Source organism: Chironomus tepperi, unplaced genomic scaffold (assembly GCF_022539635.2).
Source record: "Chironomus tepperi strain 1889 unplaced genomic scaffold, CSIRO-AGI_Ctep_v1 contig_100, whole genome shotgun sequence".
NCBI classification, from domain to species: Eukaryota; Metazoa; Arthropoda; class Insecta; order Diptera; family Chironomidae; genus Chironomus; species Chironomus tepperi.
Window position 1 is genome coordinate 2,075,821 of NW_027226222.1, and position 20,058 is coordinate 2,095,878.

General features: G+C 31.3%; 6 protein-coding genes across 6 annotated transcripts; 3 read left to right on the plus strand and 3 right to left on the minus strand.

The window, feature by feature from the left end:
* Positions 1–30: 30 nt before the first annotated feature.
* Positions 31–1,538, minus strand: LOC139087215 (uncharacterized). Its single transcript, XM_070635964.1, has 2 exons — positions 1,403–1,538; positions 31–1,341 (listed from the first exon to the last, which is right to left on the minus strand). The coding sequence occupies exons 1-2, from the start codon at positions 1,518–1,520 to the stop codon at positions 173–175; spliced, it is 1,287 nt and encodes a 428-aa protein (XP_070492065.1). The 5' UTR covers positions 1,521–1,538; the 3' UTR covers positions 31–172.
* A 99-nt stretch (positions 1,539–1,637) lies between these two features.
* mv (lysosomal-trafficking regulator mauve) lies at positions 1,638–13,221 on the plus strand. The gene is made up of 10 exons (XM_070636169.1): positions 1,638–1,825; positions 1,888–1,967; positions 2,040–2,205; positions 2,274–4,809; positions 5,231–5,532; positions 5,613–5,901; positions 5,996–8,649; positions 8,829–11,172; positions 11,313–11,671; positions 11,731–13,221. The coding sequence occupies exons 1-10, from the start codon at positions 1,769–1,771 to the stop codon at positions 13,090–13,092; spliced, it is 10,149 nt and encodes a 3,382-aa protein (XP_070492270.1). The 5' UTR covers positions 1,638–1,768; the 3' UTR covers positions 13,093–13,221.
* A 181-nt stretch (positions 13,222–13,402) lies between these two features.
* Positions 13,403–14,653, plus strand: Naa30A (N(alpha)-acetyltransferase 30 A). The gene is made up of 2 exons (XM_070635959.1): positions 13,403–14,112; positions 14,191–14,653. The coding sequence occupies exons 1-2, from the start codon at positions 13,462–13,464 to the stop codon at positions 14,353–14,355; spliced, it is 816 nt and encodes a 271-aa protein (XP_070492060.1). The 5' UTR covers positions 13,403–13,461; the 3' UTR covers positions 14,356–14,653.
* Positions 14,654–15,014: 361 nt separating this feature from the next.
* LOC139087199 (ESF1 homolog) lies at positions 15,015–17,575 on the minus strand. Its single transcript, XM_070635944.1, has 3 exons — positions 17,161–17,575; positions 16,857–17,101; positions 15,015–16,800 (listed from the first exon to the last, which is right to left on the minus strand). The coding sequence occupies exons 1-3, from the start codon at positions 17,522–17,524 to the stop codon at positions 15,394–15,396; spliced, it is 2,016 nt and encodes a 671-aa protein (XP_070492045.1). The 5' UTR covers positions 17,525–17,575; the 3' UTR covers positions 15,015–15,393.
* Positions 17,576–17,705: 130 nt separating this feature from the next.
* LOC139087190 (putative peptidyl-tRNA hydrolase PTRHD1) lies at positions 17,706–18,197 on the plus strand. The gene is made up of 2 exons (XM_070635931.1): positions 17,706–17,840; positions 17,899–18,197. The coding sequence occupies exons 1-2, from the start codon at positions 17,739–17,741 to the stop codon at positions 18,154–18,156; spliced, it is 360 nt and encodes a 119-aa protein (XP_070492032.1). The 5' UTR covers positions 17,706–17,738; the 3' UTR covers positions 18,157–18,197.
* Positions 18,180–19,148, minus strand: mRpL47 (mitochondrial ribosomal protein L47). Its single transcript, XM_070635930.1, has 2 exons — positions 18,979–19,148; positions 18,180–18,920 (listed from the first exon to the last, which is right to left on the minus strand). Exons 1-2 carry the CDS (start codon positions 19,062–19,064, stop codon positions 18,206–18,208), a joined length of 801 nt encoding a protein of 266 aa, XP_070492031.1. The 5' UTR covers positions 19,065–19,148; the 3' UTR covers positions 18,180–18,205.
* Between the last annotated feature and the right edge of the window lie 910 nt (positions 19,149–20,058).

Here is a 20,058-nt window from a genome sequence, read left to right on the forward strand (position 1 = left end):
TTGGTAAACAATTTCGATTAAATTAATATATTTATTGTATATATAGATTTATTTGGTACAATTATGAAATAATTAAAAATGAAATAATAATACGTGTTGATTTTTACGCCTGGAAGTAATTTTAAGGTTATTCAAATTTTTTTGACCGTTATTTCAAAATCCGTTAAACTTGTTAATCACTTATATTCAATATATTTACAGTATCAACATTGTAGGGATTGAAACTTGCTGAATTTTCAGTTTTCTGTCTTTTTGACTTGTTTCGTGATTTTAATGACATTCGCTCAGAAAAACTTGTTACATTAATTTCCATTTCTTGTGAGCACGGAATCTCTTCATCTTCAATTATTGTATCATTGAGTAAAGGTGGTGACTTGTTGATTTCATCCCCTTCCATTTGTTGGGCATTCTGTTGATTTGATACTTTTGATTCCAACGATTTCTGCTCATTCTCAGACTCATCTGGACTTATTTCATTTGTGTTTCTGTCAATTTTCAGTTCAACGGAACTTTCACGCTTGTTGTCCTTCTGCTTTATTGGAGTCTTTATTTTAAAGTTTTTAAAGACACGACTTGAATCAAGCGAATCAGAAACAGTTTTGGATGAAAACTTTTTGTTCGTGTCGCACGATAATATTGTAAAACTGTCGTCAGAATCACTCATGTCCTGGATATCACGAAGTCGCTTTGAAGGAGTCCTTTGAAGTCCTTTGATTGGTGTTCTTTTTGGCGTTGTGTTGACTTTGGTTGAACTTTGTCGCTTTGACGGTGTTCTTAATGGAGATGAGTAAATTTTCTCTTGCGATTTCTTATTTGCTGTCGTTAAATCTTCAGAAGTTCCGGCTTCATTTGTATCGTTAAGATTTGTAGCTTTGTTAGTAATATGTTTCTGAATGAACAATTTCTTAGTATTTAACAATGCCGCAGCATTATTGAAGAACTGCTTCTCAAATTCTCGTTTTTCAATTAATAACTTCTCATATGTTTCAGTGATTCTCTTAAAAGTATCTTGATCTTTTTTGATCTTCTCATTCTTACTTTTAATTTCGAATGTCAATTGCTTAATATCACTAATTTGTTCTAACAGTATGTCCATAGATATTTCTTCACAATCAAGTGATAATTTAAAGTATATAATGTCAGCATATCCTTCACTATCTGATCCAAGATATTCTTTCGCAAAAACTATGAATTTACTTCCAGTAATATCGTACATAATTCCGTCAGTGTTTGTTTCCAATGTCAGATAGTTCTTCATCATTTCGAACTCAATATGTACTGGATCACATTGATCTTTGATATGCTGAACATTACATTCTCCTTTGTAAATCTTCCAGTTTCCTATTTAAAAAAATTTCACGATTACTGTAATTAAAATTTTTCCAAAATAAAAGTATCGTACCTTTATTTTCCTCGTCACTAACGAGAATATTAAGTTGTATAACGTCATTGTACCATTTAGATTTGACAATTGCCTTAGAATTATTAATTAATTTAATATTTTTTACAAAAATTTCCATTTTCAATTCACCGAACAAAATATTGCGAAATTTGAAAACAATTTTTCAAAAAAATTTCAGCCGTTATGTGACAATTGGACAAATAAAATAAAAACTCAGTTTTCATTGTGAGCTAAATAAAAACAAAAAAAAAAGTCAAAGTTTTAATTTTACTATTTATTCATTTGTTATCTGTTAGTATGTGCGTAAAGTGCACAACGAGTTGCGAGTGTCATGATAAATCGTTTACGTAAAAATAATATTAAATCATGGAGGAATCATGGAAATTCGAATATCTTTTAACAAAGTATATCAACACAATGAAAGTAAACAAAAGAATATTTTGCGCATAAATTATTTTTGTTTAATTATGCTTATCATTTTATAGGTGGAATGGTTTGAATTGTTGTTCTTTGAGTATTACAATAATCCAACAGAATTAAAAAAATTCATTCTACAAAAGAAAAAGTGAGTTTCTAATTAATTAGTGATAACCTTCGTCATATATGATAATTAATTAATTTATTCCATTATTTATAGGTTTAAACACCTCAGTCAAGCTTTGCGTACTCATTTGTTAGAGTTAATCTCAATTGATAAAAATCTTCATGTACCAGAAAATGAGCAGATAATATACTTACGTTATTACTTTACCAAAGCAATTGGTGGTCGAATAATAGTATTTTTAAATGACCTACATTTAGAGGTATGTATAACAGCTGATACTAGTGTATGCAAAACAGTCATTAATTTGCAATTTAACTAATTACTTAGACTAAAATAAGTGATCCTCTTCTTTCAAAAACGTTGATGAAAACATTTCCAACACTAAAATGGGATTATGATATGTCAATGCCAATATTGCCAAAAGTCTCAAGGAATGAGCTTATAGATATATACAAGGCAATAAAGATCAAAGATCCCGAAAATCTAATAAGAAATTCTAGAGCTAGAAAATTGGAAGATCGATATTTCGAATTGGAAGATCCAGGAGACATAGGCTCTGAAGAGTTCATAACTGATGAATATAAACAATTCATCGAACAGTTCTATATATCACCTCCAGAATTTGCAATTAAACTAATCAACATATTGCATAAACTTACACTAGAAGAATATGACGGATTCTATGGTGTTATTCAGTATGTAGAACTAAAGTCTGTGTCTTATTATACCATACATTTTGCACTAAAAAATTTAATATCATTAAGCAAAGACTTAATATTCAATGAAAGTGATCAAACTGTGATAAAAAAGAAGCTCATGTTCCTCTTATTTGGAAGCTATAGCAATATAAAGCCACTTATTTCTAAGCCAATGTATTTAATATACGAAAAAATATTAACAATATTTGAGAATGAACGTGATATCGAAATAACATGTGGTCTAGTATGTTTTCTGATAAGCATATTCAGAGAAACGAGATCGGCGAAAGAGAAAATAGATTTTGATAAATTTATTCTAACTGGTCATCAAAATTTGTTGGAACAAATAGAAAGGATTAGTTCCGATAAACAATTACTTCACTATATACTGCGAAAACTCATAATCAATATTAAATTAATTAACAACCCAATAAGTGCGCATCAAAGTACATCCGAAGTATCGTCATCTAGAGATAGTACGAGTCATCAACTAAGTACGAATCATCACCTCAATTTAAACATCGCGAGTCATTGCATTTTTGAACGCTTACTTATCGATAGTATCGTGTACATCAAGTCATATAAACAGTTGTTAATCGTCCTCAAATATTTATTAAAGAATGGAATATGCTGCTGCAATGTAACAATTGACACAATTAGAGTTTTTCTAAGATCATCCCTAATTCCATCATTCTATCTGAAATTCATTGAAAAAAGGATTAATCGAGATTTATTTAAAGTAGCTAAAATGGATTTATGCAATTATTGCAGAGAAAAGATCTGGTCAATTGAATTTCGTCGTGAATATCTGAACTTGTTTAAAACGGAATTTGAAAGACGTGATGGATATGAGCTACACCTATTGTATCATCATTTAATGAACTGCCAAAAAATAATGCCAAAACATTTTCTAAGAGATTTCATCGTAGACATCATTGTTCCCAGATTTAAGGATGCAAAAAGCAAATTCTTCAGTGATCCAGACAATAATCAATATTTCAAGGATATCTGTTGCTTTTGCTTGCAATTAATGAACGAAAATGCCGCAATTGTTATAGAAGCTTTATCAGATGACATAATTAGTGATCTAGGAGACTGCTCATTAGTACCTGCCTTTTCAATTTATTCATCCATGATTCTTCGTCATGGACTTGAATATTTCTATAACATCGACGAAAAAGCTGATTTGTTACAAAAAATTAAATCAGTTCTATTCACAAATACTCATTCGTTAATCAGCGAGTTACTGGATATTTATAATCAAGTTGGTCTTCCAAAAATAACATATCAATGCGAACCAAAAGCATCAACAAGTGATGCCTGTGAATTTGAAATTGTCGACGAGCATAATTTATTGATTAGAGAGAATCTATCAAAATTGGATGTACTGTTTTTAAGTTCAGTTCATTGGAACATTTTAAGTGATCTCGTAGCCAAACACCGATCATTTAAGGCTGATTTTCTGGCAAACATTTGCAATAATTTTAATGAAGATATTTTATTCTCAATTGCTTATCATGCAATTAATACGATTTTATTAAGACGAGATATTGCAATAAATCCAACAATAACAGACCGAAAAAAATGTCAGAATGATGACAAAAGTAATCATTTGGAAGTAAATACACGTTGCGATTATCTTACACCAGTCATCGTGAATGAATATGACATTAATTATGATTTTATTATAAGTAGGTCATACAAATTGTTTGAAATTTGTCAAAATTTTAGTGATAAGCTGCAGTCAGAGAGTCGTAAAGAAAATCCGTTTTGCATGACTTACAACACCGCACGAGATAAGAAAGTCATCTTTAATACAAAGTCAATACACAGAGATAATTTTCTCTCTGAGAATGCATTAGAAGATGCTCAAAAGACGCAACGCGCCTTAGATATTAAGGACCACAAAGATAACGATATTTACTCTTATCAGCATTGGTTCCATCAACTCTTAACCAATTTTGGAGAATTTGAGAGTAAAAATGTAAGAGAAGCAATCACGAAATTTGTCTATCGTTTCATTCATCCAGAAGACGAGCTGCAGGAAATATATAGACTAAATGCTATTCGAGAAATTTCAAATAGTATTGGAACCAAATATTTATCGTCCATCGCTAAAAGTTGCTTTGACGTTTGCTTCAGGTTGTGGCGGAATCAAAAACTTTGTAAGTAATTTTATTTAATTAAATCAAAAATTTACCGGTCTTTTTTAATTCAAACGGATTTCAAAATTTTTTTGACCTAATTTAGTTGATTTAAATTTTTGAAAACCGTTAAAAATTTAAAATTTTGAACAATTCTCAATGTTGCTCAACAATTTCATAAATACAAATACTAAGTAAACAGAGGAATGCATATGCATTGAATGAATCCGTAAAAGTGCTTACTTAAACAAGCATGTGAGATCAATACATAATGTATTTCCAATTCACTAGACCTCTCTGTTTATATTGACTTGTACTATCAAATTACAAATAGCTTTAATAATATTATTCCTTGCACAACGTTGTCGCAAGCGTTCATTTACAGTAGGAATATAAACAAGAAAAGAAGCTAAATAAATTAATAATATTTTTATTAATCTAGGTACGAGAATGTCAACAGCTATACAGGAATTGAAGCTGCTGCTGCTACAAGATGAGTGGATTACCCATAAGGATTCGCTATTTGATGCTCTAGAGTTGTTAATTAAAGTGGCTGAGATGAAAGTGAAGAATGTCAATCAAATTTTAATGACAAATATCGAGCCGATGCCTCAAATTGATCCAAATTATTTTGATGATTTGGACATATCGAGTGTGAAAATTCATTCAAGTGATAGTGATGATGAAAAATTTGATGCAGATAATGAAACGGAAACCTACTTTTCAGCAGATGAAAATTACGACGTAAGTCTAGCAAATTTTTGAGCGGATTTCTTTCTCTTATCTCAATTAATATTTTAATCACTTAATGTTTATTTAAACAGGCAGACGAGGAATACTACTCGACTGCAGCAGAAGAGTTTGAGAGCCAAACATTCTCCTTTAATACAATTTCAAATTTCAAAAATACCAACGAACATATCTGTAAATTAGTAATTGAAATACTCATGAATTTATCAATAAGATACTTAGAAAATAGAGATCAATGGGATCCAGAGGTAATGACATCATTGATGAGACGTATAAGTTGTATGAATAAATATTTCGGCGGCTCTGATTTCATTATCAAAGGATTTTCGCCGGTATTGAGTCTGAATGAAGCTGAATTGGAAAGTAAGTATAACGGTCAAAAAATATTTGAAAAATATCATTCAAAAAAAATTTTGAACAAAAAAATTTAAATTTCAACGTATTTTTTCATCCACAGAACTGCAAAAAGGTATTTTGGATTTAATTGGAGATTTAAATTCACCAGAAATTTTAAAGGCATGTTTCTCACTATTAACAAACAATAATGTGCCAGTAGAACTGATAATCTCAAGAATTGAGGCAATATGCAATCAGGAGACATTTCCGAAACCCTTCAATTCAGTTAAATATCCAATATGTCAGAATAAGCTGGATATCACAATAACATCAGCGTGTGATAGAGACATAACAGCTTTAATCAATAGCTATAGAGAATTTCATACGGCAAATGACTTTTGTACGCCGTTTACTGAGTCATCACAAATTATTCCTTTAAATATTTTTGAGCGTAATATATGGAATTCTTTGGGCTATACTTTATCAACGTGGATTGAATTGGAAGAGTACCAAAATAGTAATCACGCGACATCAATTCATATGTTGTCATTTGGAACTGATAAACTAGTACTCACGGCATATATTAACTCTAATGGATTTTTTGAATTCAATGTCATGAAGCCGAATCAAAATTATGGCAATAAAAAAGCAAATAAAAACAAATCGCTACATGATAACAACGATGACACATTAAATAACCCAGATCAATCAAACAAGGAGAATAATAAGAATAACAGAAATATTAAAGGCATCGGCTCAGTGCTTGAAGATGATCGTGAACGAAACATAAGAACAAGAGGATCTATTAAGAATGGATTTAGAAAGTCAATGTCAAAGGAAGACAGTTTCAGTAGACGAATGGAAACCACAAAAGTGAGTAGGAAATCAACAAAATGTAAAGTGCCGTATGATCGATGGACACATATATGCATGTCAATTCGTTGCTCAGATTCAACCATTACAATACTAATTACTCTAAACGGAATTGAACATGAAACCATCGAAATTCCAGTTGGTGATATGATAAATTTGGAAGTGAATGGAAAGCTTCAGCTTTTATTTATTGGATCACAGACAAGTTGTAGTGAAGATGAATTCGAAAAGACTTTAAAGTACTCAATGAGCAATGTATTACTGTTTCAGACAACATTAGACCCCAATGTGATTGCTTGTCTATTCTGTCTTGGACCTGATTGTGATAGTTTTATGCCATGTGAATTAATGCAGTTAATGTCATTGCGTGGATATATAGATATTTCAAAAATAATCAATAGAACATCTTTAAGTGGCATAAATTATGATTTAATGTCCAAATTACAATCGAATATTCTGTTGACACATAATTTTATTAAGGCTAGTTATGCTACAGTTTATATGAAACAAGATTATGGTGTACGAACAGGAATTTATAATTTTGGAAAAATCGCTAAAGCATCGAAACTCGACTCATTGGCAAGATCAATTTACTTCTCAGGAGGCTTATCGTCAATGCTCTTCTTATTTGCCAGAACTGTGGAATTAACGGAAGATCCAGAAACTCAATCGTCAGCTTTATACATTTTTTTAAGAAGTGCATACTCAAATAATTATCTTAATGCTGAATTTGAACAAAGGAATTTATTCAACCTTGTTGCACATGTATTTAAACATGGAAATTGTTATCGCGGACCTGGAATGTTAAAAGCTATTTTGGATGTCATTTATGGCGGTTCAATGTTCCATAAAAGGTCAAAAGAAGACGAATACTCAATTAATGAAAATAGTGGACTTAATATTCAAAATGGAAGCTTGCTGATCAAGTTGCTGAATCATTTTAATATTTTTCAAACATCCAACAGTTCCGAAACTAAAACTTTGAATATTTTCTTCAAAAGTATAATCACAACTGTTCGTGATAGTCATCCATGTAAAGCTGCAAATTTACAATGCCTACGTGATCACGGATTTTATGAGAAATTAATGCAATTCTGTAAGACTCACTTGGCAAGTACAGCAAGTACCATGCGAATTAATTCAGAAACAGCTTGTATGCTTGTGGAATTAATTAAAATGATGAACAGAAATCCACCGACAATGTGGAGCATTAGAGAAATTCAAAAACTACTTATTTTGCTGCATCATCCAAGCGAAAGCTTTGTTACTCATGATAGATCAAAATTCAATTTCATCCTATCAAGTCATAAGCCATCAAAACTTAATCGAAGTAACCAAACGATATCTTTAAAATATTTCAACTTTAGTACCAAAATTCGGTCTGCAAACGCTCCAGTCACCTCTCCTCAATCTCCCCAATCGCCATCACCGTCAATGTCATCTGGAACTGGAAATAATACCGAACCACAAACATCAGCACAAATTGCTGCTCAGAATCCTTATGGACAATCAGCAACACTAGTCACTCATAGTGATTCAGAGCTTATGAAAATGGTCAGGAAAGGACCAATCAAGAAAAGGTTCAAAAGGACCAAGAAATTTGATGAACTTGATCAATCTCAAATTCATGAAATTAGAAAAGCTCTTAAGACGGAAATCAAAAAGAAAGCAAAGAGTGAATCACCACCTCTAATCAAGGTTGATCGCAAGCGCCTACAAAGTACGCCAAAGAAGAAGAATTTGCTGCAAAGAACATCAACGATAATTGACCAGCCAATTGGATTAGAATGTGCATTAGATCCAAATATAGTGGAAAATTTTAAGCATTCACTAACACTCACTAATTCTAATATATCACTCGTAGAAGTTGTTCAGGATAACGAAGGAATAAACATATTACAGGTGAGAATTATTTAAAAAATAACGGAAAAAAAGTTTTTAAAAAATATTTTTCGTTAAAATTTTGATCATAATTTTCAAAATATTTTTCGTTAAAATTTCGATCAAAATTTTCAAAATATTTTTGACCGTTAATTATTTAAAATATTTTAAGTTAGTTTTATCAACATTTTTCTTTACAGGAACAATTATTTAAGATGCTAACAGATTCTATTAAAAATCTTGATCCTTTAAGAATTCAAACAGAGCTTCCTGAATGTCTTAAAATTGAATCCTTTATCATGTTCGCAAATCACCAAGATGCAAATGTTCGTGCTGCTTTAATTAATTTAATTCACACGATTATCAATTGTCAATCAGCAGATTTAGTCAATTCGTATCAAAAAGCAAATTATTGGATTCATTTAGGAAATCAATTATCGATATGGCCTGTGAATTCAAACATGTTTCAAGCATGTCTAGACTGGATTTGTGGTGGAATGTTAATGATCGATGATATAGCTGAAGGTGCACCGATTGAGATTCAATATAAGCCAGCATTTAGAGTATTGATCTCAATGCTACCTTCCATGACTAATGATATTGAATTACTGAATAATGCAATTAAATTCTTCAATTGTGTTATGACAGATAATTTTCAATATTTAATGGAAAATGGACTTGTTGCAGCATTGATTAAGTCACTGATTAATATTAGAGAGGTTGGATACTTTAATTGCGTTGGAAGAACTTTGGAAGTGATTGCAGTAAAATCATTCAATACAATGGGAGTTATGCAAATTTTATGGGAGCTGCTGTATGGATTATCTTATGCTGAACGTCAAAATAAGAGTATCCGTGAAGTGCATCTGAAAATTTTAAGGATGTTGCTGAACTTGTGCTTAGAACGACAAGATCGAAGAGGCAGTCGTGCTGGAGATATGAGATTTGTGTATACGATTAGAAAAGAATTGGGGAATTTGACTGCATCTGAGATTAAGACTCGATTTAATCTTGTTCTCGATAGATCTATCCAGTTCATCTTAAGTTGGGAAATTGTTGATAAATTAAAGGTCTTCGAAATTGATTTTGCGATGTATTTAATTGACATGTATTTTTCCGGCATTATGCAAGGATCATTAGTACTTTGGTCATTAAATCCAGGAGTTTGTTCCGATTTGAAGCTATTTACAGCACATAAGCTACTCGCAAATCTTGTAGTCGATCCAAACTTTTCAATTCCTGATATCAAAATGTTCAAGTCATTGTTATTCCAATTTGTCAATAATAACCCAGACTTCTTTACTGAAGATCAGATAAAGATCTTTACAAGATATTGTGGAACGTCCATAACACAACAGCAACAAAATTGGAATTGGAGTATGACTGCATCAGAAAAAGTTGAAAACATTCGAGTAAATGCAAGCATGGAACAATTATCACAAATTGACAAGATAATTTATAAATTGGAACCTCTTGTTCAGTCATGTATAGATAATGCTATGCGAATGACACGTGATGTCATTGACATCCAAAACAAGGAACGAAGGAGATTAATGAATCAATTGAAAAGAACACAAGAAATTGATTTTTATCGTGAATGGTTTGAATTGATACAAAGGATGACGCATGAAGATGCACCATGGTATAATGAGGAGCTATATCCAACAACATTTGAATTGGATGAAACGGAAGGTCCTGGAAGGATGAGAATTAGATTAAAAAGAGCAGTTTTAAAGATTGAGGAACGATTTTTTAATGATGAATTTAAGTTTAAGGCTGAATATCAAAAAAGGAAGCAGTTGCTTGATTATCTGCTGAATCCAAAAGAAACTGAAAGATACTCAATTCGTGATCAAATAATTTTTACATTTAATGCCAAGCATTTAACAATGGAACAAGAAATAGAAGGTGAAATTATAATCACAGAAAGTCAATTTATATTCCTTACTAATCACAATACACACAACAATTCAATTATTTCAAATATTAATGATATAAGTGAAATTTGGGAACGTCGATATCAGCACAAGGAAGTCGCACTGGAAATTTTCCTCAAGTCCAACAAAAGCTTCTTTATCATTTTTGAGTCAAATTATGATCGCGATATTGTCAATAACTTCATGTCCGATAAAATTGATTTAAAGGATAGCACCAAGCGGGTCGAAAATCTGACACAAATGTGGATAGACAACAAACTTACAAATTTTGAATACTTAATGGAATTAAATAAGTTATCTGGTCGTAATTACAATGATATTGCTCAATATCCAATATTTCCATGGATTATAAACAACTTTGAAGGCAACGAATTGGATCTAACTATTCCTGAAACGTTCCGTAAGCTCAACAAAACTATTTCCACACAATTTGAAGGAACAGAAGAGCAATACATAAGCTATTATAATGATTTGATTGCACAAATGAATGATCTTCAAGCTTATATGAGACCTTATCACTACACATCACTTTATTCCAACTCTGGAACTGTCTTACATTTTCTTGTTCGTCTTCCGCCATTCACAAGCATGTTCCTTCATTATCAAGGTGAGTAAACTTCTATAAAATTATTGAAAACCTCATATATGTTTTTAAAAATTTATATTTTTTTGAAACGGTTTAAATTTAAAAATTTCAAATTTCATAAAGCCGTTAAAATTTCACTCAAAATTATCTTCAATTTACAGATAACAACTTTGATATCCCAGATCGAACCTTCCATAATTTGTCAACAACATACAGATTAACCAGCAAAGAGTCTGCAACTGATGTCAAAGAGTTGATTCCTGAATTCTTTTGTCTTCCTGATTTCCTTGAGAATCAAGAGGGATTTAACTATGGTAAAAGACAAACTGGCGAGCAAGTAAATGATGTAAAACTGCCTGATTGGTGTGGTATGTCTGCAAGAAATTTCGTACTGATTCATCGTCAGGCATTTGAATCGGAATATGTGAGGAGACATTTGAATCATTGGATTGATTTGATTTTTGGATTTAAGCAGAAAGGAAAAGCAGCTGTTGAGGCCATTAATGTCTTTCATTTTGCTGTAAGTATAATTGGACATTGATTGAACTGTTTGTTGATATATTGTTTTACTTTTCGTAGACATATCCTGAATTTCATATAACCAGTATAACTGATCAAGTGGAACGTTCAGCATGTGAAACAATGGTAAAAACATATGGACAGGTTCCAAAACAAATCTTTATGTCACCTCATAAAAAGTCATCAATAAGTAATGAAAAGCTAAACGATATTCGCTCAGTTTTAAGGAACGTCAAAGGCTTGAAATGGGGAATTTACACTGGATCTCCACAATTACCAAAACCAAGACCTATCAAACTTAAAAAGCCAATTTTTTGCAAGCAGAAGAATATGAAACTCATATTGGCTGAAGAGTACAATACCTTCCTTGTGGTTCCTGACAACTGCTCAATTATTCAAGGAAATTTGCCTGACACAATCGAGTTACTTTTGTGGAAGGAACGAGATAGAATTGTAAGAAAAAAGGCACTGGATGAAAAGAAGAAATCCAAACATTTATTCTCACTGCCTTCCTGTGATCCAGTAACATGCTGTTTAACACACATTCATTATCCTCACATGTGGTTTGGACATTTATCAGGCAACATCAGTGTCTATGTTAGAGTCGATGAACCAGGAGAGTTTAGAAGAGTCGATAAGAGTACAAAGTCAACATTAAATAATACAGCACTTGAGGATATTCTTGATATTAAAATTGGAACTTCTTCGGCTAGTTTAATGAATGTCACAAGCGAATATGAAATCAATTCAAAATGGATGTATCCAATAATATTATTAAGACATGAAGGAGAAGTACTGAGCATAAAAATGTGTGTGGAATTTAAGATAGCAGTCAGTATTGGAATTGATGGACGAGCTGTCATTTGGGATACAGAAAAAATTGAGTATATTAGAACAATTGAGCCTTCCTGTAATACTTTAAGGTCACAATTAACTCATGTGGATATAAGTACGACACTTGGTGATATTTTAACAGTTTTTAAGCCTAAAGATGATGTCTATGAAGACATCGATGCAAGTTCCGTGGAAATGTCTGAAAATAGCGGTGATGATTTTATCAATGTATCTATGTCAATAGCAGGAAAATCACAATTGAGGCTAAACAACATTAACGGAAAATACATTAAGCATATATTCCAAGATGGAATTGTTACAGCAACTTGTTTTAGTTTTATAAAAGAAGGAACTGGTGTAAATGTGATTGCAGCTGCGTTCAATGATTTTACTGTCAGAATGTTTTCAACATGGAATCTGGATGTAGTTAGAGAAATCGATACTGGATGTAATAGTATAATTAAAGGAATATCCTTTTCAACACATCACTACCTTGGTCTTGTTACAGATTCATACGTTTATTTATGGGGAACTGATGGATTATCAAATGAGCGTCCCAGTATTCATGATATTGTTTTGGTCAATTAATTGTCTGTTTTTGTTAATTATTTTGTATTTTTTTGCATAATATCAATCAATTTTTATTTAATTTTATTGTAATTTAATTCATAAAGTGGAAATAGCGTGAATAAACGGTCAAAAATTATTTAAATTTTTCGCGAGTGTTCAGAAATTTATTGGGGATCATTCTTAAATGACGCCTGCTGTTTACTTATTTAATAAACATCAAACCACCTTCCATTCTTCTTATTTTCGATACAAGCAGTGCTTGTCGTTACACAATTGTTTCTAGATTGCATGAGTCCCCCTCCCTCCTTCAGAAAAAGTAAAGTGTACGTCATTAGTGAACAAACCCAGTAAGAAAAAAAATTAGATTTTTAAAAAATTTGTGAAATAATGGAAAATCAACTTGAGTCAAAGCTACAGAATATAGCTATAACAGAATCAGATTCTAATCATATAATAGGGAAAAGTAGTCATAATGTAAAATTATCCAAAATCGAGAATAGTGAGAAAAATAGCTCATTGGAGAAAAAGGAAAATGGGCATTTAGAGTCTAATGAGGAATTTATAATCAATAACGATTCCTATTCGTCGTGTAAAAAGAGCACATCAGACAATGAAGAATCGACTGAGCTAAGTGAATTATCGCCTGTGGAAATACCTATAAATGAGACGAAATCCTGCTCGATGATTGATGAATTTCAAGTTGTAGAAATGTTAAGGGAACTTCCTGATAAAACATCAGAAACAATTAAAATCACATATAAAGTCTACGAATCAGAACTGGAGCTGCCGAGTATAATGAAACTAATACAAAAGGATCTTTCGGAACCGTACTCGATTTATACTTATCGTTACTTTATTCACAATTGGCCCAAACTTTGCTATCTAGCCCTACACGAGAATAAATGTATTGGATGTATTGTGTGTAAGCTCGATATTCATAGGCAAATGATAAAACGTGGATACATAGCAATGTTGGCTGTTGACAAAGATTACCGTAAGCTTAAAATTGGTACTACATTAGTTCAGAAAGCAATTCGAGTGAGTAACCTTGTGCATTATTCCTGTTAAAAATTCTATAAATCTATAAAAGACTAACATAATTGTTTATAATTTTAGGTCATGATCGCAAATCAGGCAGATGAGGTAGTACTCGAAACAGAAATTACGAATCAACCTGCACTCAAATTGTACGAAAATCTTGGATTTGTTCGTGATAAACGATTGTTTCATTATTATCTAAATGGGGTTGATGCTTTGCGCCTGAAACTTTGGTTCAGATGAATGAATGTACTTTAGTAATGCTACACAATATCCTTAAAAACTTGTAAAGAGAATGAAACTTACCAAAATATTGATGTGCAAATCAACCCCCCCTTCCTATACTGTCTAATAGTCCCTACATGAGTGAATCATATTTTATATTTGCTCGGAATGATCATATATCCAAACTATACATGCAACATAACTTATAAGTGATACAGCCCAAGTTACTGGATTGCAGTTTTCAGTGAACAATTTAAGTTATTGATGAAAAAGAATAAAATTACAAAATGAAAACACGAAATTTGATAATGACAAATGGAATTTGATTTTCTCACTAACACAAACAAAGAAATTTGTTGCTTATTCGTTCCTTTAATTGGCTTTTTTCTCTTTTCCTGGATATTTAGGGTAATTTTTGCTTACAGGAATATTGGACTTGAAATTTGTGTTACTTTTTCTGAATTTTTGAACAAAAATGCTTGTAATTTTATGAATAATGAATTCTAAGGTAAAAATTACACTAACACAAACAAAGAAATTTGTAAAATGATTTTTTGTAAAATCGTTAAGAAAATTTTGAATTTTTCCATACAAATTTTTCTGTGTTTACAACAACAAAAATATTCACAAAAATTCGAAAAAAATTAAAATTATTAGCTTAATTTGTTAACTAATGAACTGAAATAGAACTAAGGGCTGCATTTATGTTCCCTTTTTGTGTTTTGGTACTCAGATTATTAATCAGAAGTCGTTTTTTAACGTTTTGAGTGATTTTAGCAAATGGAACTTTTTTTTCGTCTAAGCCCATTATTATATTTTCATGAAAAATATCAATAAAAGCTTAGTGGCTTAACTTTATTCAATTAAATTAGTAAATAATAAAGCATATTCAATGCTTTTGTACTAACATAATTCAATTAAAATGTAGAAAATTTCGTAATTCAAAATTGAATGATTTTCTTTGATAGTATTAGTGCATATCAAAAATTCAAATTTTGACCGTTAGAAATTCTCATTTGACCACATGTATGAATCTTAAGTTAACGATTAATGGCTCTACTTTCCAACTTTCTTCTTAATATTTTTAACAAGTAAATTCAACGAAACATCCTTAATCTTTTTCTTCTTCTCTACGACTTCCGTTTGCTCAACATCATCAGTATGTCGTCGCTTGAGCTTCTCTTGGATCAACTTTTCCATTCCTTTGGTCTTTTTATATCCAGAATTTGTTGGATCGATGTTAAACTCTGGCTGTGAAAAGACTGCCTTGAAACGATCATCCTGAACATTTAACTCAAAATTGTCAACAGGCTCTTCCACATTGATTCCTTGCTTTTTGAGTTTCTTTAACTTCCTTTTCTTTTTGGACGATGTCATTTCTTCATTTTCCTGAATTTTCTTCAAACTGAAATGTGACTTTTCTTCCTCATTGTCTTCTAACAATAGTTCCAGTTCCTTTTGTGCCTGTAATTTTTCTTCAGCCTCGGAATCGTCGTCTGATTTTTGATTCTTTTTATTCTTTGAGCTTTTCTTGCTTGGCATTTTGAACTCTCCATTAGCAAACTCTTCTGCAAAGTATGGATCATTCATGTCTATGTCATCAAAGTCACTTGAACTATATCCATTTTCATTTTCATCCTCTCCGCCTTTCAATTTTTTCTTTCTTTGTTCTTTTTTAGCTTTTTTCTTCAGTTTCTTTTTTTCAAGGATTTTCTCAAATGGAGTCAGTTCCTCTTGTGTTTCAACAGCCTGTTCCTTTTTCTTGTCTAGACTTCCAATACCCCATGAATATTCCATTTCAACTTGCTGCTTTTTCTTTTCCTCTTCCTTTTGATTTACTTCATCTAGCAGTGCTTTATAAAGGTCTATTTTACTTTTGCCTGATTTTGAGGCATTATCAATATTATCGGAATCGACGTTTGATTCTTCTTCATCATCGTCATTTTCACTTTCACTGCTAAATGCTACGAATTTTCTTAATTCGCGATCAGAGACTTCATTCCTCTTATCAGTAAAAAGCTTATCTGATATTTCTTGACGTCCAACGTCTGTTTCATCCCATGTCAATTCTACTTTTGCATGCTGTAAAGCTGTTGTGAAGAAAATTCTAGGTTCATATTTTGCTAAATCTGGTAATTCTGTACATGTGTCTTTTGGCTCATCATCGAATTCCATATCATCAGGAATAAATCTTAAATCAAGACGATTTGCTGTGCTTTCATATTCCAGTCCATCACATTCTTTATATACAATATCTGCTGATTTTTCAGAGTCGAATTCGACAACTGCATAATAATATTTCAAACGATTTAATTGATATTCTCGAAGCTTTTCTGTATACTTCTCATCCTCTTCCTCCTCATTTTCGTCTTCGTCCTTTTTAGGTTCGAGTGTTGTGATTTCTTTTGGACCTTTAATTTCCTCTTCAGCCAGTCTCTGTTTTCCAAATTCTGATGGATATATCTATAAATTACAAATATTACTACCTTGTTAGCAATAAAAATAGCTACACTACTTACATTAACAGATAATACAGATCCGGCACCTGAAGGAATAAAGGAATTACACAGCACCATAATGTCAATAGCTCTAATTCTGTCCCAATCCATGTGAAGGCATGCAATTCGTCTTGTGGAATCTTCTGTTCTTTCAGCATCTTTGTCAAGCTCACCCCAATCATGCTGTACATCAACTTCTTCTTCGCTACTAGATTCCTCTTCGTCGGAACTGTCTGACTGTAAAACTCCTTCTCCTCGAATGTAATCTAATGACAAATCAATTAATAGATTTAAGTTTAGCATTCTTAATGCCAAAATTACATACCTATTTCCAGATTCTTTAGTTTATCCTTAAGAGTTTCGGGAAGTTTATTTCCTCCTTTGATTATTGCATTTCCAGGAATGACTTCTTCATCAGATAATTCTTTTTCTGGTGCCTTTTCCTCGTCAGATGACTCATTTGAATCCAAATCATAATAATTTTTAAGATTTTCTACAGATTTCTTATTTACTTTTCTGCCGTACTTATCAACATTATACTGGATGTTAAACTTGTCATTTTCAAACATTGGCTTAAATCTGTCATCGATTTTCACTTTTCCTTCCTTCTTTGGAAGTTGCTTGAATCGTGGATTGCTCAATAAATGAGCAAAACGTTCATCCTTAAAGATGTCCTTTTTATTACTCATGTTAATTTAATTAAATCGCGATTTTCAACAAAAATTATAAACTCATGTGGATTTGTTTACCTTTTATTTTTTTAATTCTTATTTTGCAATAATGTGCTAAGTTGATTCAAATTTTATTCGGTTGTTATTTTTACACGTCATATTCAAACGTTATAAATGAATGGTCCCCAAATATTGTAAACATAATTGTCTCATACACAAGTTTCTCTTCAAAATGACATTAATTCAGTATATAATCATTAGAAAAGATTTAATCAAGGTCTTAAAATGGAATCTAGGAGCTATAATAGCTAACAGTTGTCATGCTGTCGCTGCTGTAAGTCTTCATTTGATTTATAAAGTTGGACTTGATTTAATTTTTGTATTCTTACTAGATCAATGAGCTGACGAAAGATGACACGATTACAAGAAGCTACTTAAGTGAAGAAAATCTAGACAGAATGCACAAATGTGTTTTAGGGATTGACAACGAAGAAGCATTAACTGGGTTGCACAATAAGCTCGATTCAGCAGGAATTATTCACAAATTGTGGATTGAAATGCCGGAAAATGTAGGTGTATGCATAGCTTTGAAGCCGTACAATAAAGAAGATGTCCAAGACTACTTCAAGGATTTAAAGCTGTTCAGATAAACTAATTAATAAAATACTAAATGTCCTTACTAAATATCTAATTAAGAGTTTATTCTACTTTTGGAACATAATGTCCTCTGTACAAATCCTTTTTGTTAAGGTTGTCGAAATTGATTTGAGGATATTTTTCTTTTAATACATTACGATCCAGATTTGGGAACCGGCTTAATAATCTAATTACATGATTCTTATCACGATTTCGTCCCTTTCGCTTCTCGTTGTACAATTTTTCACGATACATCCTAATGAATTTCTGATATTCAGGTCCGTGACACCCTCTTGGATTTTCCTCTCTCCATTTTTTGTTAGCCCAATACGGAAGAACATGCTCAACAGATTTCTTATATTCTCGCAATCCCAAAGCATTTGTTATGTATTGACCAGGTCTCTCACCATCATGACCGTTTTCAAGCATATGATATGCTTGATTTCTTTCACGGACAACAGTTTCAATATTTTTCATTGAATCCTGAACTTTATCGATTCTTTCTGGACTTGCCCACCATTTCCATTCCTTTTTATATTCATGCTCCATAGTTTTAAGCATATTGAGCTCTTTAATTAGAACAAACCATATTTTATGAAGATCAGAATTGGACTTAATACGCAGCTCTGCTAAGTTCCAGCTTCTTCCGTGCTTAACTTCATTTTCATTCCAATTTTTCGGAACATCGAAAAATTCCATTAATTTGTTATTAACATCTTCATTCAAGTCAAGAGTTGGCTGACTTGTGTGGATACTACGCGTTGCACAATATTTGATCCTAAATTAATTAAAAATTTAGTAATTTAAAATACACAAAAAAAATTTAATCATTTTACCCGTCATAAATGCCATTATTAAAGATTGAACGATTTAACAGCTGAGCAGCAAATGTTGTTCGTTTTATTAAGTTAAGTATAATCATTTGACAACGTATTAATTAAGGAATAACTAGAAAAATAATTATTTTGTTCCTCGTGAATTTTTTTATTTTTGTAAATAATTTCCAGGAAAATCCGCTAGGGAAAATTTTAACAGGGCACTTTTTTAAAATTTAAAAAAAAATTGACGGTTATTTTTATGATTTTTTTTTTTATGGCAATAGACCTATTCAAATCTTTTGAAATAAAATGTTTGAGCTTTTTTGGATGGTAAAATGGTACAAATGATGCATTGATTCAGACATTTTCGTAATAAATTTGAATATTAGAGACATTTTTAATAACCTAATAGAACTGAAATTGAAAAAACAAGATTAATTTTATTTATGACCATTTTGAACCAATGAAGAGTTTTTCCTATTTTTCATAATTTATTGAAAGATTTGTTCTTAAGGATCCTTACTTCATTAAGGATACACTAAGGTATAATCCATTTTTTCAATTCCTGCAAAGTGATTTTAATCAGCAGCCATACAATTTTGTAGAAGTTTATTCTTTAAAATGTTCTGATTTCTTTAACATCAGCATCAGCTTTAACGTTTCATATGGAATCATATACATATGCATTGATTATTCCTTTCAATAACGACTTTTTAAAAAATTGTTTTGTCAAAAAAATAAAAAAAAAAAAAATTACAAAAAAGCCGTTAAATTTTCAAGTTTTTTGACTTAGGTTGTCAATTTTAATTTATTTTAATTTTTATTTATTTTTGAAAGTTGTTTAATTTTTTTTTCTCAAAATTTCATTTTGTTAATTTTATGGCAAGCAGAGCTATTAATACTTTCCAATTTAGTCTAGCTTTTCTAAAAAAAAAACAAGTAATCAATCATTAAATTAAGCAGAAATTCATATGAAACGTGTTAAAATCAAGAGACATGGTAAATGAACAAGAATGATTCCTTCATTTCAAGTGACATTTTTTCCCATTTAAGTTAATTGCAATCGTCAACGTTTATTATTGTCCTTGTTCTTTTAAC

Excerpts from the sequence above, each read along its gene's own strand:
- LOC139087190 (XM_070635931.1), top strand. The coding sequence starts at position 17,739 with ATGACATTAATTCAGTATATAATCATTAGAAAAGATTTAATCAAGGTC. Across the intron at positions 17,841-17,898 it reads GTTGTCATGCTGTCGCTGCT|ATCAATGAGCTGACGAAAGA; the intron begins GTAAGTCTTCAT and ends TATTCTTACTAG.
- mv (XM_070636169.1), top strand. The coding sequence starts at position 1,769 with ATGGAGGAATCATGGAAATTCGAATATCTTTTAACAAAGTATATCAAC. Across the intron at positions 11,173-11,312 it reads CATGTTCCTTCATTATCAAG|ATAACAACTTTGATATCCCA; the intron begins GTGAGTAAACTT and ends TTCAATTTACAG. Across the intron at positions 11,672-11,730 it reads TTAATGTCTTTCATTTTGCT|ACATATCCTGAATTTCATAT; the intron begins GTAAGTATAATT and ends TACTTTTCGTAG.
- mRpL47 (XM_070635930.1), bottom strand. The coding sequence starts at position 19,064 with ATGATTATACTTAACTTAATAAAACGAACAACATTTGCTGCTCAGCTG. Across the intron at positions 18,921-18,978 it reads AATAATGGCATTTATGACGG|GATCAAATATTGTGCAACGC; the intron begins GTAAAATGATTA and ends TAATTAATTTAG.
- Naa30A (XM_070635959.1), top strand. The coding sequence starts at position 13,462 with ATGGAAAATCAACTTGAGTCAAAGCTACAGAATATAGCTATAACAGAA. Across the intron at positions 14,113-14,190 it reads TAGTTCAGAAAGCAATTCGA|GTCATGATCGCAAATCAGGC; the intron begins GTGAGTAACCTT and ends TTATAATTTTAG.
- LOC139087199 (XM_070635944.1), bottom strand. The coding sequence starts at position 17,524 with ATGAGTAATAAAAAGGACATCTTTAAGGATGAACGTTTTGCTCATTTA. Across the intron at positions 17,102-17,160 it reads ACTAAAGAATCTGGAAATAG|ATTACATTCGAGGAGAAGGA; the intron begins GTATGTAATTTT and ends ATTTGTCATTAG. Across the intron at positions 16,801-16,856 it reads GATCTGTATTATCTGTTAAT|ATATATCCATCAGAATTTGG; the intron begins GTAAGTAGTGTA and ends TGTAATTTATAG.
- LOC139087215 (XM_070635964.1), bottom strand. The coding sequence starts at position 1,520 with ATGGAAATTTTTGTAAAAAATATTAAATTAATTAATAATTCTAAGGCA. Across the intron at positions 1,342-1,402 it reads TAGTGACGAGGAAAATAAAG|GAAACTGGAAGATTTACAAA; the intron begins GTACGATACTTT and ends TTTTTTAAATAG.